The following is a 13,765-nucleotide window of genomic DNA, read 5'->3' on the forward strand; positions in this document are numbered from 1 at the left end:
TGGTTTGGGAAGGAATAAAAGACAAAACATGTGGGAGTTGTCGAAAGGGCCAACTTCATATTAGCCATACTGCTAGACAGACAACCAATTGGGAGAAATAGGAAGAGGGGGTGGTTCTAAGAAAGTTTAATGTATTAAATCATGGGAGACTTCAAGTGGTATTTTAAAAAGTCAAAATTGAAAAGCAAGTCCTGAGGATGAATTCATAAAATACATTAAAGACAGTTTTCCTAGAACATGCTATATGGACTCAACCAAAGGACAGACTATTTTAGATCTAGTCAAGAGTAATGAGACAGGATTAATTAGTAAACTAATAGAAAAGGATCCTATGGACAAAGACGTGGCAATATATTTGACTTTCGCATTCAGTTTGAGAATGACAAAATTTAAGTCTGAAGCTAGAGTCTTAACTCTAGGCTAATTACGTGAGTATGAGAGTGAGTTGGCTAAAGTAAATTGGGAAATCAGCTTAAAAGGCAGGGCAGTAGAAGGAGACATTTAAATAAATATTTCATGATTCTCAGTAAATTTCATTGAGGGGTAGTGATCCATTTGATCACAGGAAAAGTGATCCATTTGTGGCTAACTAAAAATTTAAGGATGGTATTACCTTGTAAGAAAAGGCTTGTAAAGTTGGAAAAATAGTGTTAAGTCTGAGTAATGTGACAATTTTAGAAACCAGCAAAGTATAACTTAAAATTATTACCAGAGAAAAGGTATTAGGTAGTCATCGACTAAAGGACTAGCAAGTACATTGAAACTGATGGCCTGCTTAGAGTTTTATGAGAGGTGGCTTAGAGAAGGTTGATTAATTTTGAAAGCCATCTAGATTCTGGAAAACGAAATAGCATTGCAGTTCAAATGGAGGAAGAGAGAAAATGGGGAACTATTGTTCACCAAATGTCAATTATTAAGTGATAAAGGTGTACTTAAAAACTCTTAACTTAATTAGATAGAATCAACATAACTTTGTGGGAGGGGGTATAAATAAAGTTTAATTTATTAGAGTCCTTTGCATGCTTGCCTTTAATGGCTGAGACATTGAATACAAGAGTTGGGATGTAGTTATATAAAACATTGGTTAGGCCACACTCGGAGTATTGTTTGCAGTTCTGGTTGCCACACTATGGGAAAGATTTAGTTGGGGGGTTGCAGAAAAGATTCACAAGGATGTTGCCTGGATTGGAGGGCTTGGGTTGTAGGGAGAGATTGGATAAGTTGGGTCTGTTTCCCCTGGAGCAAAGGAGCTGAGAGGTGATATGATAGAGGTATGTAAAATTATGAGAGGCATGGATAGGGTAGAGAGCCAGTCTGTTTCCCAAGGTAGGGGGCTCTAAAACTAGAAGGCATAGATTTAAGGAGAGAGGGAAGAGGTTGTCACGAACCAGCAACAAAAGAACCACACTGAGCATGATTCAGTGTTAAAAACTATTTTATTAATCACTACTTATGATAATACGTAAAATAAAAGTAAAAATGTTAGTATGTTAGAATTCAAAAATGTTAAACCTTGAACGTTAACCCCAAAACTAAACTCTTCGTGTGTGTGTGTGTGTGTGACAAAGTCCCAAACTCCAAGTTCCGGAATGGTTCTTAAAGTTCAGTTCCGCAAGCCATAAGGTGAAACATGAGCAAGGGCTTCTTCAACAACCACCGTTGTCTGAAGATAAGATGTAGACGTAGAGAAACATAGAGAGAGTAAATACGAAATCCAAATGTTCCATGATGGAACCCCAGTGACACTTCAGTGTTTACTCGGTAGTGACTTCCTCACCCCGAAAAGCATCCGAATCGTGGTCGTCCACACACACAAATACCTGTTTCCTTCTACAGGTCAGCAACAAAGTGAACTCCACCGGATTACTTCCAACTTCCATACATGGATTTCAGTGGCAGACACAGTTATTGTTTCTCATCCATCGATAGAGAAAACTAGCAGGCTGGTGTCTCTCTCCCTTCTCTCTCTCTCTCTCTCTCTCTCTCTCTCTCTCCTTCTAACTTCTTCAACAACATCATTACGTCCTTTATCTTCTATTGACGTAAGCACGCCCCACACACACATACACACACACTCTCTATCTTAAAGGGACTTTCACTGAGTCCGTAACAAGGTTTAAAAAGGATCTAAGGGGCAAAGTTTTCCACACACAGTACAATATCTGGAATGAGCTGCCAGACGTGGTGGTGAAAGTTGGAACAGTAATAACATTCAAGAGGCATCATGACAGGCACTTGAATGAGCAGTGCATAGAGGGATATGGAATTAATGCAGGCAAATGGGATTAGTATAGATAGGAATGATGGTCAACATAGATGTGGTAGGCCAAAGGGCCTGTCTGCTATGCAGTACACCTCTAATACTCAACAAACTGTGTATGGGGTTATTTTTGTTATATTTCAATCAAACTTTGATCCAATTGACCGTTCTGTATGTTGTCATAGTTTTTTAAAAAAACAACCACAAATGCTAGCTATAAAGGATCCTAAGCATGCTGTTATAGTGCACTTGCAGTTTGAGATGAATGAGGGTTGAATTTCAGTCAGTTGCATAATCATTGACTTTGGATAACCATGTAAAGTTTGGGATAAACATCCTCTTCAGTTAGTCTTTCCTTGCACTACATATTTTTGACAATAATGTGTGACATAATATTTTTAAGTATGGAATTTAAAGATCTCTTTTAAAGTTCTTCCAATATGATGGCAATGAGCTGAAGTCTTTTGTAATCTAATCTTGCTATTGATTTTATATGCATTATGTGGTTTGATTTTTAGCAGTATGAGACTTTTGAATTATTAATTTCCTTCCTTTGTAAATCCTGTTTGATTTTAAGCTGTCATACCTTTGGATAGTATGCCCAAAGGATGGATTCTTGGTGATCAATAAATAGAATGAATTTGCAAAGCATTTTTGTTTTATTTACTTTTGTATTAAAGAGAGCTGCCAATATGATCCCAGCACATGACAGTCCCCTTGCTGCTTTGGCATTTGATTCAAGTGGTACAAAACTGGCAACAGCCTCTGAAAAGGTAAGCCATTTGAGTTGAATGTACAACATGTTTTGTCATGAGTTTTATCATTTCAACACAAAAATTAGAAACACAAATATTGCCTTTCTTGATAGGCTAAGCATTCATCGTAATCAACAACAATGTAGAATCTATAATGTAGTAAAACTCCCGCAGCCCTTTGCAGGAAAGTTACAAGATAAAATTTGGCACCAAATCTCAAGGAGATATTTGAATAACTAAAGTTGGCCAAAGCGGCAAATTTTAAGTGTTATTAGATGAGGGTACAGAAGTTTCAGGAGCTTTGGACCTAGGCAGCCAAAGTCATAGAGTCGAGACCAGAAATGGAATTGCAATCTTGAAGAGTTGCAAAGAGTAATCATGTATATGTGTGTGTATGCACATGCAGTGACTTTTTTTTTGCATTGACCAATTTTAGTTAACAAATTTAGAGGCAAGACACTTTATCCAAGTTGTATCAGGCTGTTTGTGTTCTGTGTTATTGTTCTGATGCATCCTAGATTACATAGATCTCATGGAATACATTGGTTGATTCTCTACCACAGTCCATAAATGAATTCAAAGAATTATTCTTGCAATGTTGATCAGTAATGCTAGCATAGCAGCATTTATTGTCCCTCGTCAAGATGCTAATAGACCATCTACTAAATCTAGTAAATGTTTTCACAAGTAAATGGGCAACTTCCTAGACCCCTTTCAGGTGATTTTTGAAAGTCGACCACGTATTAGGTGTCTCAAGTTCTATGTGGCCTCCTAGGTAGGCTACTTGGTACTCTTTCTTAAGGACATCAATGAACTAGATAGATTGCTATGAAAATTCGTCAGCTTTAATTGATTCATTTAATCTTGTTTCATGGCATGGAACAATGAAATTATGAAGTTTCAACTTCAGGGTTGCTATGTCACTACATGGTTGTACCAGCACCTGGAATTGTCTTGCTATTCTTTAGCCTAAAGATCAGATCTTGAGAAATTGTGTGATGTACGGTAATGGCCCATTGTGATCATCCTGTTAGTATACTTTCCTTCATTTTGGAAAAGTACCTTGCCTTTTGGCAGCTGCTTCAAGACCTAAAAGTTGCCACAAATGATTGTAATTGCATGCTGATTGGGTGCCACTCTGCAATGCATTGTGGGCAATGCACTGTGGTCAAAGCACTTTGTAATCATACTATTAATGAAATCTGCTTTGTCAGAGAATTTTGCCTCCTTTTTAATAGTATTTTGTACTTCATTTATAAATACTGCACAATAGTAATAATCTCCTTATCTATATCAGTATTGCTTAGAGTAACATTTGATTTTGTGTTTCATTCTTTCACCTTGATTCTACAGGGAACAGTAATTCGAGTATTCTCCATTCCCGAGGGGCAGAAACTCTTTGAATTCCGGAGGGGTGTTAAAAGGTAAACGAGAGGGTAGAGTTAAACTTGATTATCTATTTGTTTAAAAAAATACTGGGGGAAGCTGTCACTGTAGCTTTAGTAAATCACAATCTAGTCTGAGATCTGCCAGATTTCTATAAGAAGTTAACAGCTCAATTTGACTTTAGGAAACATAGTCTTTCAAAAAGCGCACTTCATAATGTTTGATATAAGCAACAATAAATGATCAAAACTGTAAGGCTTTGACCCAAATATTGTACATTGATAAACTTTTTTTTTATTCTTTTAAAGAAATAATTTTGAGTTGTGAAGAGCCAATATGAGCTGTCTTAATGGGTAATTGTATTTTCTTTACCTCATGCAAATTAATAAAATAAGGGGGCAATATATTGGAGGAAGAAAGCTCAAATTGTGTTCTGAATTGGGAAGAAAAATGCAGGTGATGAAATGTAAAAATAATCATGTAAAAGATATTGCAGTAGGGGAAGTGTATTGGGTGATGTATGTGCTTCATGAATAGTATTAGAAAAAGTTAAGGAGAAAAGTGAAAGATACTTGGGAGTCTCAGTAGATCAATGCTCAATGTGTCCAAGCTATGCAGAGCAACCAAAGAATTGAATGGCCAAAGCATTAAACTGCAGGTCAGATAGTTGGGATTAAGCTCTACAAACTAGTTGCAAAATGCCTTGAATATTTTGTCCATTCTGGTCACCAAGTGGTAGATGCAATATTCTTGTGCTTGAGATCACAAAAATGAGGTGGGAGAAAAATCAAATTTTGAACATTTTAACCTTTTAAAAGGAGACATCTGAAAGATTAAGTTATTTAAGGTTGTAAAACAAATGGGAGAGGTAGGGGAAAAATAAATTTCGAACATTACTATTAAATTAAGAGAACAGGAATAAATGGCACAAGTTCAAACTGGATAAAAAGTTTTTGTCTACTCTGGAAAGGTGAAACAATGACTTGCATTTGTGTAGCACCTTTCATGGTCTCTGATTGTTCCAAGGCAATTTATAGCCAAGGAAGTATTGTCAAAGTATATTGATTGTAATAGAGGAACTGCAGCAGCTGGTTTAAGCATGGCAAGCTTCCACTCACAACAGCATGATAATGATTAATTGATCTATTTTTGTGATTTTTTTTTGATGGAGGTATACAAATTGATTGGGACAGCACCATACCTTCTCTGCTTTTCCTTAAAGTTTTGTAGAATCTTTTGGGACTACCTGAGGAGGTAGATATGGTCTTTAAAGCAAGAGTCATTTGAAAGACATTACTTTCCTGGTACTGTATTGGAATATTAATCTTGATTTTGCTGAAATCAGCCTTGAATCCACAACCCTCTGACCTGGAGACGAGGAAGCTAGTGATCGAGCCAGCATGAGTACAACATTAGGGTTATATAAAGTTGAATTAACTAATGGAATGAAGTTCCACACAACTTTTCTGCTATTGTATTGGAAATGGAATTTAGCAATTAATTTCTTGTCTTTGTTTCTTAACTGATATTAATTTTGAGTGAGTTGAATAAGCAAATTCTTTACCCATTTCCTTAGTAGGACTTGTTTCTTGTCATTTAGGTGTGTGAGTATCTGTTCACTAGCATTCAGTATGGACGGAATGTTTCTGTCTGCCTCCAGTAACACAGAGACGGTACATATCTTCAAACTGGAGACACAAAAAGAAAAGTAGGTCAATGCTGAAATAATTGTCAATAGATAAAATTGATAAGCCTCCTAATTGAAAGATTCTCCATGAAGTACCATCATAATAGTGTTGTGTTCTGCATACTACTTTAAAACCTTTTTCCAACACGTGTTCATTAATTTATAACTTGTGCTTTGGGTGATCAATTTTAAGTTTATGATGGTTTTATCTGTGCGCATCCTGTATGTGGCACTTTGAACTCTAAGGCCTGTGTGCTTATGTGAACTTCTTTGTTGGTTGGGGCAGGAAATCAGAAGACTTGTATCAATTACAATAAAAATAAAAGGTGGACATCCCACCTTGTGGTATTCCTTGCAGCAACTGACTCTGAAAAGGTTTTGATGTCATTTTGCCTAATTGCCTTGGTTAGTACATGAAGAACATTGTGGGAAGAGAATGCATTCTTCTTCAAAAGCAAAGTATGTTGCTGTGGGACTTGAAGAAAATTCTTTATGTAACAACACAATCCTGGTCTTTGAAAGGGGTGGGAAAGAGAGGGCAAGGAGGAGAAAGATTCAATTGTGTTTCTGTCTTTAAACATCTTTCTTTGTTCAGACCACAGGAAGAACCAACCACGTGGACTGGGTACTTTGGGAAGGTGCTCATGGCTTCCACTAGCTACCTGCCTTCACAGGTCACAGAGATGTTCAATCAGGGCAGGGCATTTGCAACAGTCAGATTGCCCTTCTCAGGACACAGAAACATCTGTGCGTTGGCAACGTGAGTGTTCTGTTGGTAAAAACTAAATATACTAAGGGTGAAAGTATCCAATCAGACATTGTTTTACTTAATAAAAAAAAGTGCACAGGCAGTAATAGACAGTCAAACTAAACATTTAACTTTAAAAATATTGATGGTTTAAGTACATTGAATAGAGAGTAAGCTGTAATTTTTCACTCTTAAAATTTAAGAAGTTCTTACTCTTGGTATAATATGTTGCTTGCTGATCTCAGATAAGATTAAAAAGTCAAAAAAATAAAGAACTGAGCAAAAGAAATCAATTAGCAGAAGAAAATAAAAAAAACAACCTGAAAGGAAGGAATGGGATATTTTAGGAGGGGTAGGAGAAGCCAGGAATAGAAAAAAATTGAGAGAAAGAAACTGGTGCTTTTTATAAGGAAAGATTAAGAGACATTTTATTTGAACAGCAAAATGATGTTATGATCTTCCCCCCTTTGGAAGCAGAATAATGAACAGTATCTCCTATTATGACAATTGCTCATTTAGTTCTGATCTTCCAGAATTCAGAAGATTCCTCGGCTACTGGTAGCAGCGGCGGATGGTTATCTCTACATGTATAACCTGGACCCACAGGAAGGAGGCGAGTGCACACTAATGAAACAGCACAAGTAAGCAAAATAGCACTAGCAGGTTGGAAGTGCACTCCAGAAATAGAAGTATGAAATAATTACTTGGACCTTTTAGCTCTAAGATTAATCTAGTCCCTAGAGGTTGATCGGTAGACAGCAATGGCCAATGCATGTTTTTTTTGTGGAATGCCTACCACTGTACAATTCACAGTTCAGCAGCAGCATTTCCTGATGAAGGATCTCGAGACAAAACGTCGACTGTCCATTTCCCTCCGTAGATGCTGCCTGACCTGCTGATTTCCTCCAGCATTTTGTGTGTTGCTTCAGATTTCCAGCATCTGCAGTCCCTCAGTCCCTTGTGTCTCCTCATAGTTCAGCAGTCAAGGAACCGTAAACGACTGAGCAGGCTTAGTGGAATCACTGGCCTTTGGTTCAGATAAGTTTCAACATTATAAATCACGTGAAGAAAATCAGGTATGTTTGGGTTGCGGTAGAGGTTGGGGAGTTTGTTGGGCGTAAGGGAAAGAGGGTCAGAGTTTGGGGTCATGGGATCAGTAGGCAAATCTGTAATCAGGGTTAACACAAAGGGTTGTTAGAGGATATTGGAGATTGGTAGCCAATTAGGTCAGTGCAGTTATGGTTGGTAGTTGGGCAGCTATTGGATTGGTAATTGGAAGAGAATTTCAAGAGATTGGTGGGCGTATCACCAAATTAGTCGCAATAGAGTAACAGATTCATTGAGACTGGGTGATGGTGGTGAGGAACCCAAGAGAACTGCCATAAGGGCCAGGTATTTACTTAAACAGGGACCACTGGTGGTGGTATGCTGGAGTGGACTTCACAGGGAGGCACCCTTAAAATAATTCTGTAGTAGGAATTACAAGTACTGGGAAGGCTTGCTTTTGCAACTGTGGTCCATGGATCACTTGTGTGATTGAAAATTATGTGAGTGGTGCACGTGCCAGGCTCTTCAGTGCACGAGTATATCTGATCCCAAAAGAAAATCAAAGACACTGCAACACTCTTTAAGTCCCCATTTTCCACCACATTTAATTTTTCATTTAAATTAAATCGAGTGGTTCAGAGATAAATGGTACTAGGTGGTCCAATTTCTAAGCATTGACTTTCTAGGCCAAAATTTGTGTGACTGAGAAATGATGTAACTGCATTTCAAATCCAGTGCAAATATTTTCCCACTCTTGCTTTTTGACACTTGAAGCATCTTCCTTGGAATAACTATGCAGAATGCAGCTTTGCAATATGCTGCCTATACACTCAGCAACTTTCTGCATTTAAAGTAAACAAAATACTAATTTAAAAATTTCTAGATTGGCAGTGAGAAAGTGAAGAAACATTTGGAAAAACAAATCACTAGTTCTAGATTGGGAATCATGGTCAACTGTGTAAAGCCATTGGTTGCACATTGCCTGAATAATTTGATATTTTTGGCAGCATTTTTGATAGCTTTTCCAGAGTTGAATGTTGATCTTCAAAGGTGAACCATGTTCGAAGTTATCGGTTATTTTGTACTAGAAGCAGATTGAATTGCAATGGTAAAATTCTCTTTTTATTGCACAAGTAGTATAATTAATGCTTAAATAACAGGACATGACTTGTTAGCTCTCCAGGAATGCTACCGTGCCCACAGAATTCTATTCATTTAGATATCTAATGTTGATAATATGTTGCAATTTACTACACATGTCAACCCCTCTTGTGGGTTTTTACAGCTTTATTTGCTATCAGTACTCAGGAAATCATTCGAGTTAAATGTATTATGAGCTGCCAAATCAATCTGAACAGTTAATGTAGGCAGAAGTGGGAATATGTGGCAAGTTTCAAACTCTCACTTGCATTTTAAAATATACATGCACCAAGGGATATGATGTCCTATTGATAATGAGGTATCATATGGTTGGGAGCAGATCTCCCACACTGAATCTGTATACCTGGAATTGGGTTAAGTTTGTGATATATAGCACTAACACACAATTAGATAACCCACAATAAAATTATGAAATTGGCTAACAAAAAGAAGAAAAATAGCATTCTGATGGTTTGTACTTAGATTCCTCTGCTAAAATGGGACCTGTGTAATTCTTGGCAGGGCCAAGCTCAATTGAATGCAGCTTTTGACAATTTGCTGCACAACTTTGGCAGGTACATGGATAGGAAAGGTTTAGAGGGTTATGGGCCAAACACAGGTAAGTGGGATTAGCTTAAGTGGGCATCTTGGTGGCATGGACGAGTTGGGCTGAAGGGTCTGATTCCATGCTGTATAACTCTGACTTTAACCATCTGAGAAGAATTGCATCCTTAAAGGCAAACTCCCAGGGCAACCAGACAACGGCAACACTCATAATGGCTCCCATGGAGGAAATGGGCAGGAATGGAACAGAGGCGATCCTGGCTTTGATGAAAGAGACCTGACATTCACACTAGTGAGAAATCTCAGGAGGGCTGTCCTGTGTGCCAGGGTGGTTGGGGCCACCACAGGAAGAGCCTGGCAGGAGAAGCACCAGCAACTCTTGACTAACTATTGTTGAACCATTATCAACCATTGGAGTGTGGATTTGACACAATTATTTAACAAGTTTCTTATGAAACCTTTGTGCTTCACTCTGCTGAAGGTTGATTCCAATGCTGTTCTGCTGAGGTTTTTGTTTGGTGGCCTTTCTCATACTTATGCTGCTGTTGCTCTCGCTGCTCTTCAGGTTGCACTTCACACCTCTCTGATTCCGGTCTTCACTTGAACTAGTTGCTATCTTTGGATTCCTAGGTTGTACAGTATGCAGCATGTGACAATATAGTCTTTGCACCTGTTGGTATTTTGATAATGGTTCTGGTACCTGTGGTCCTTTATAGCAGTGTATATTAATGTGAATTATTATCAAGGAGCAGGGAAGTAAAAGATAAACCTTGTTCCCTGGGATTTATTCCTCGGGGCAGTGCTGACCATTAAAAATGTCAGCCATTTTGGTCTGCCAGAGGATGAACATGTCACGTTCTTCGCAGTAACATGGCATTTCCCGTAAGGAAATCCTTGTGATGGTTCAGAAACAGCAGGACACTAAGGAAGTGAAAATCTTCCCTGTTGAAGCAAAGGTCTGGGTTATTTATGTGGGCACCTGAATGTAAACAATGCCTATCTACGATTGTGGGCAACTAAGCTGGCAAATCCCAGTGCCTGAGATGCTATCAGTTATAAAATATATGAATATCTCCACGTGTTCAGTGCTCTGATGCTGTAATGAGCAGAAAATTGTGAGACATTGCAGAAATTTGTTGCAGCCACTTGAAAAGAACCTGCAGGAAGAAAATGGAAAGTCATTGTAATCTTGACCTCCACACAAAGTCTGGGCAAAAGAGCATGACTGAAGGTCATCTCGTGCTATCTCTGCTTACAGCCTTGGAGAAACTGAGCTTGTGAATATATTGTTTGCCAGAGTGGTCTAGATAAGATTTTGTGGCTTTTTGCAGATGGACATGTCTTTGTTGCCTGCCTTAAAGTTCTCAGCTTGCCCTACTGGATAGTCATTGCCATAGTGATGCCTCTGTAATGGGGTTCTGCTTACAGAGTTGCCATTGAGATGCCCATTGAATGAGCATGTCAGTAACTAAATGCTGGAGTAAGCATTTGCTGTTGTAGCACATTCTACAACACACTCTGGACTGGGAAAATAGATTGAGGGGTAAGATAGATCAGAAGCAGATATTTACTGAGATATTTCATAAATCTCAGCAAAGGCAGGTTCTAGTGAGAGGCTTTATGGAAGGATGCACCATCCATGGCTAACTTCAAAGTTAAGAATGGTATCAGATTGACAAAGAAAGCATACAATGTTGTAAAGGTTAGTGGTACGCCAAAGAATTGAGAAATCTTTAGCAACCAACAAAAGATGGCAAAGAAATGTAAAGAAGGAGAATAGGAGGAGTAAACCAGCAAAGAATGTTAAATCAGAGCTGCTACAGGTATATATATATATATATATATGTGTGTGTGTGTGTGTATATACATGTGTGTATACACACATACACAAGTAAAAGAAGAGGGTAACCAAAGTAACATTGGTCCCTTAGAGGATGAGAATGGGGGTGGTTAACAATGAGAAACAAAAATAGATTCTAAATAATTGAATCAATCATCATGGTAAAGACACTTTTTAAAAAAAAACCAATAAAATAATCAAGGAGCTATAGGGAGGAAGGAGCCTTAAACTATTTTTATCTTTAGAAAAGTAAAAATAGTTCTAACTAATAAGGTAAAGGCTGATGCATCCCTGGATCAAATGCCTTGTTTTCTGGTGTCTTAAAGGAAGTGGTTGCAGAGATAGTGGATGTGTTAGTTGTAATTGATCAAAATTTAGTAGATTCTGGAGGGGCCACAGGGGATTGGAAAACTGCAAAGGTAATGTTACTATTCAAGAAAAAAAGACAAAGTTAGGGAACTTGTAGGATGGTTAGCCCAGTATCCATCATTGGGAAATTACCAGAATCAATAATGAAGGAGGTAATAGTAGGACGTTTAGAAATCTTAAACAAACTCAATATGGTCTTATGCAAGGGAAATTGTGTTTGACAAATTTGCTAGAGTTCTTTTGAGGATGTAACGTACAGAGTGGATAAAGGCAAGCCAGCTGATATAGTGTATTTGGATTTCTCGATGGCATTTAATAAGATTACTGCACAAGAACAGAACACATGGGATTGTGGGTAATAGTTTGGCATGGGTAACAGATTGTTTTGTTTGCCAATCAAGATAAATGGGTCATTTTCATGTTGTTAATCATTAACTAATGGGGTGCCACTGGCATATGTGTTGGGATTTCACCTATTTGCAATTAGTATTAATAACTTGGATATGGGGCCTGAGGTGTACCGATGTTGCCCAGCCAAGTTTCCCAATGTGTACAGTGCCACTTTAGATGGATATAAATGCAGTGATGTTTAAGATGTACAGTGACTATTCTATGAAGATCTTAGGTTGCAACCTAAATCTCCAAATTGTTGTAAACAAATCTTCTATTACCAATGTATGTTGTAATCAAGCAATGCATGACTTGTGACATCATTTAGTGCATGGCTGATGGCAGGAAAAACATCAACTGGGCTTGTATGAATTGTGTATAGATGTGGCTAGGTCATTTTCCCAGTGGATACAATTTCAAATGGCAATGTTCAGGTTAATCAAGTTAAATTGATTTTATGCACATAAAACAAAATGGAATACATGCCCAATTTTTAGACTCCGATGATTTTGGTGTATGCTGTATGGGATTAGGGAAATGCAGTTTAGGAGGTGGTGTCTCAATGATTGGTGAAAAGGAAGAATATAAATAGGAATTGAGCATAAAAGCATTGAAGATCAGAATGTTGTGACTTGAAGAGAAACTCTCGGGTGGTACTGTTCGGTGAACCTATTCCAGTAGTTTAGATGGTACATGTTACAGTTTTGGGAGGTGCTGTTGAAGAAATGTAAGGGAATTATTTTCAAATCAGTTTTTTTTTAAAGACTCTTGATTTCTCTGCTTCTCTTCACAGGTTAGATGGTAGTGTAGAGCCAGCCAATGAGATTCTGGAGCCTTCACCGCACGATCGGCCATTAGTGTCTCAGACGTATAGTTCACCTGCTGCCAAAGTTAGTTATACTCCTTCATCACCAACACGGCATGGTAAGGAATTGCAGTAGTTGCACCTAATCATATTTATTATATTTAAAGGGGAAACTACATGAATATGATGGATAAAAGAATAGGAGAATGTAACAACAGGATTGGATGAAGGAGGATTTGTTTGAAAGAAGACTCGTTTGAAGCATGAACATCATTACAGCAGAATGGCCTGTTTCTGTGCTATAAATTCTGTAGCTAAGATCTTGCCATTTTAATGACACAGATTTTTGAGCAAATGCATAATGATAACCAATAGTAGAAAAGGGAGAGTCCATGCCACAGAGACCACTAGGTCTTTGTGGGCAATTTTCTCCAAAGTCTAGGTTTATAAAGCTCCCCATCAGCATTTAATTGGAAGACTAAACTTTTTCATCTTAGTCAATGCAGATTGTATTTGGAATATTATTATTCAGGGAAATTTATTACTTTAGAGCTAAAAGGAACAGTAAAAGGGCAATGCTATTTGCTAATCTAATGATCTGCATTAACTGTTTTATCTTTGTGCTCTAATTTTAACCTTTTGAAAGAATTAACAACAAAAGAAAAAATATCCACAACCACAGTAGCTTTAGTCCACAAGTCTTTGGACATTTCAGCAACCGTGAAGCTGATGATAAATACCTGTATGGCTATAACTATGTGTGACTTTAATCTT

At 37.8% G+C, this 13,765-nt stretch overlaps 1 protein-coding gene across 1 annotated transcript in view; it reads left to right on the forward strand.

The window, feature by feature from the left end:
- wipi2 (WD repeat domain, phosphoinositide interacting 2) overlaps positions 1-13,765 on the forward strand; it is a 48,858-nt gene that overhangs the window by 28,220 nt on the left and 6,873 nt on the right. The window contains 6 exon segments of the mRNA XM_052021962.1: positions 2,941-3,033; positions 4,369-4,439; positions 6,002-6,109; positions 6,684-6,848; positions 7,370-7,477; positions 12,980-13,110. Coding sequence (XP_051877922.1) covers positions 2,941-3,033; positions 4,369-4,439; positions 6,002-6,109; positions 6,684-6,848; positions 7,370-7,477; positions 12,980-13,110 — 676 coding nt within the window.

The sequence above is a fragment of the Pristis pectinata genome, chromosome 8 (genome assembly GCF_009764475.1).
Source record: "Pristis pectinata isolate sPriPec2 chromosome 8, sPriPec2.1.pri, whole genome shotgun sequence".
Lineage (NCBI taxonomy): Eukaryota > Metazoa > Chordata > Chondrichthyes > Rhinopristiformes > Pristidae > Pristis > Pristis pectinata.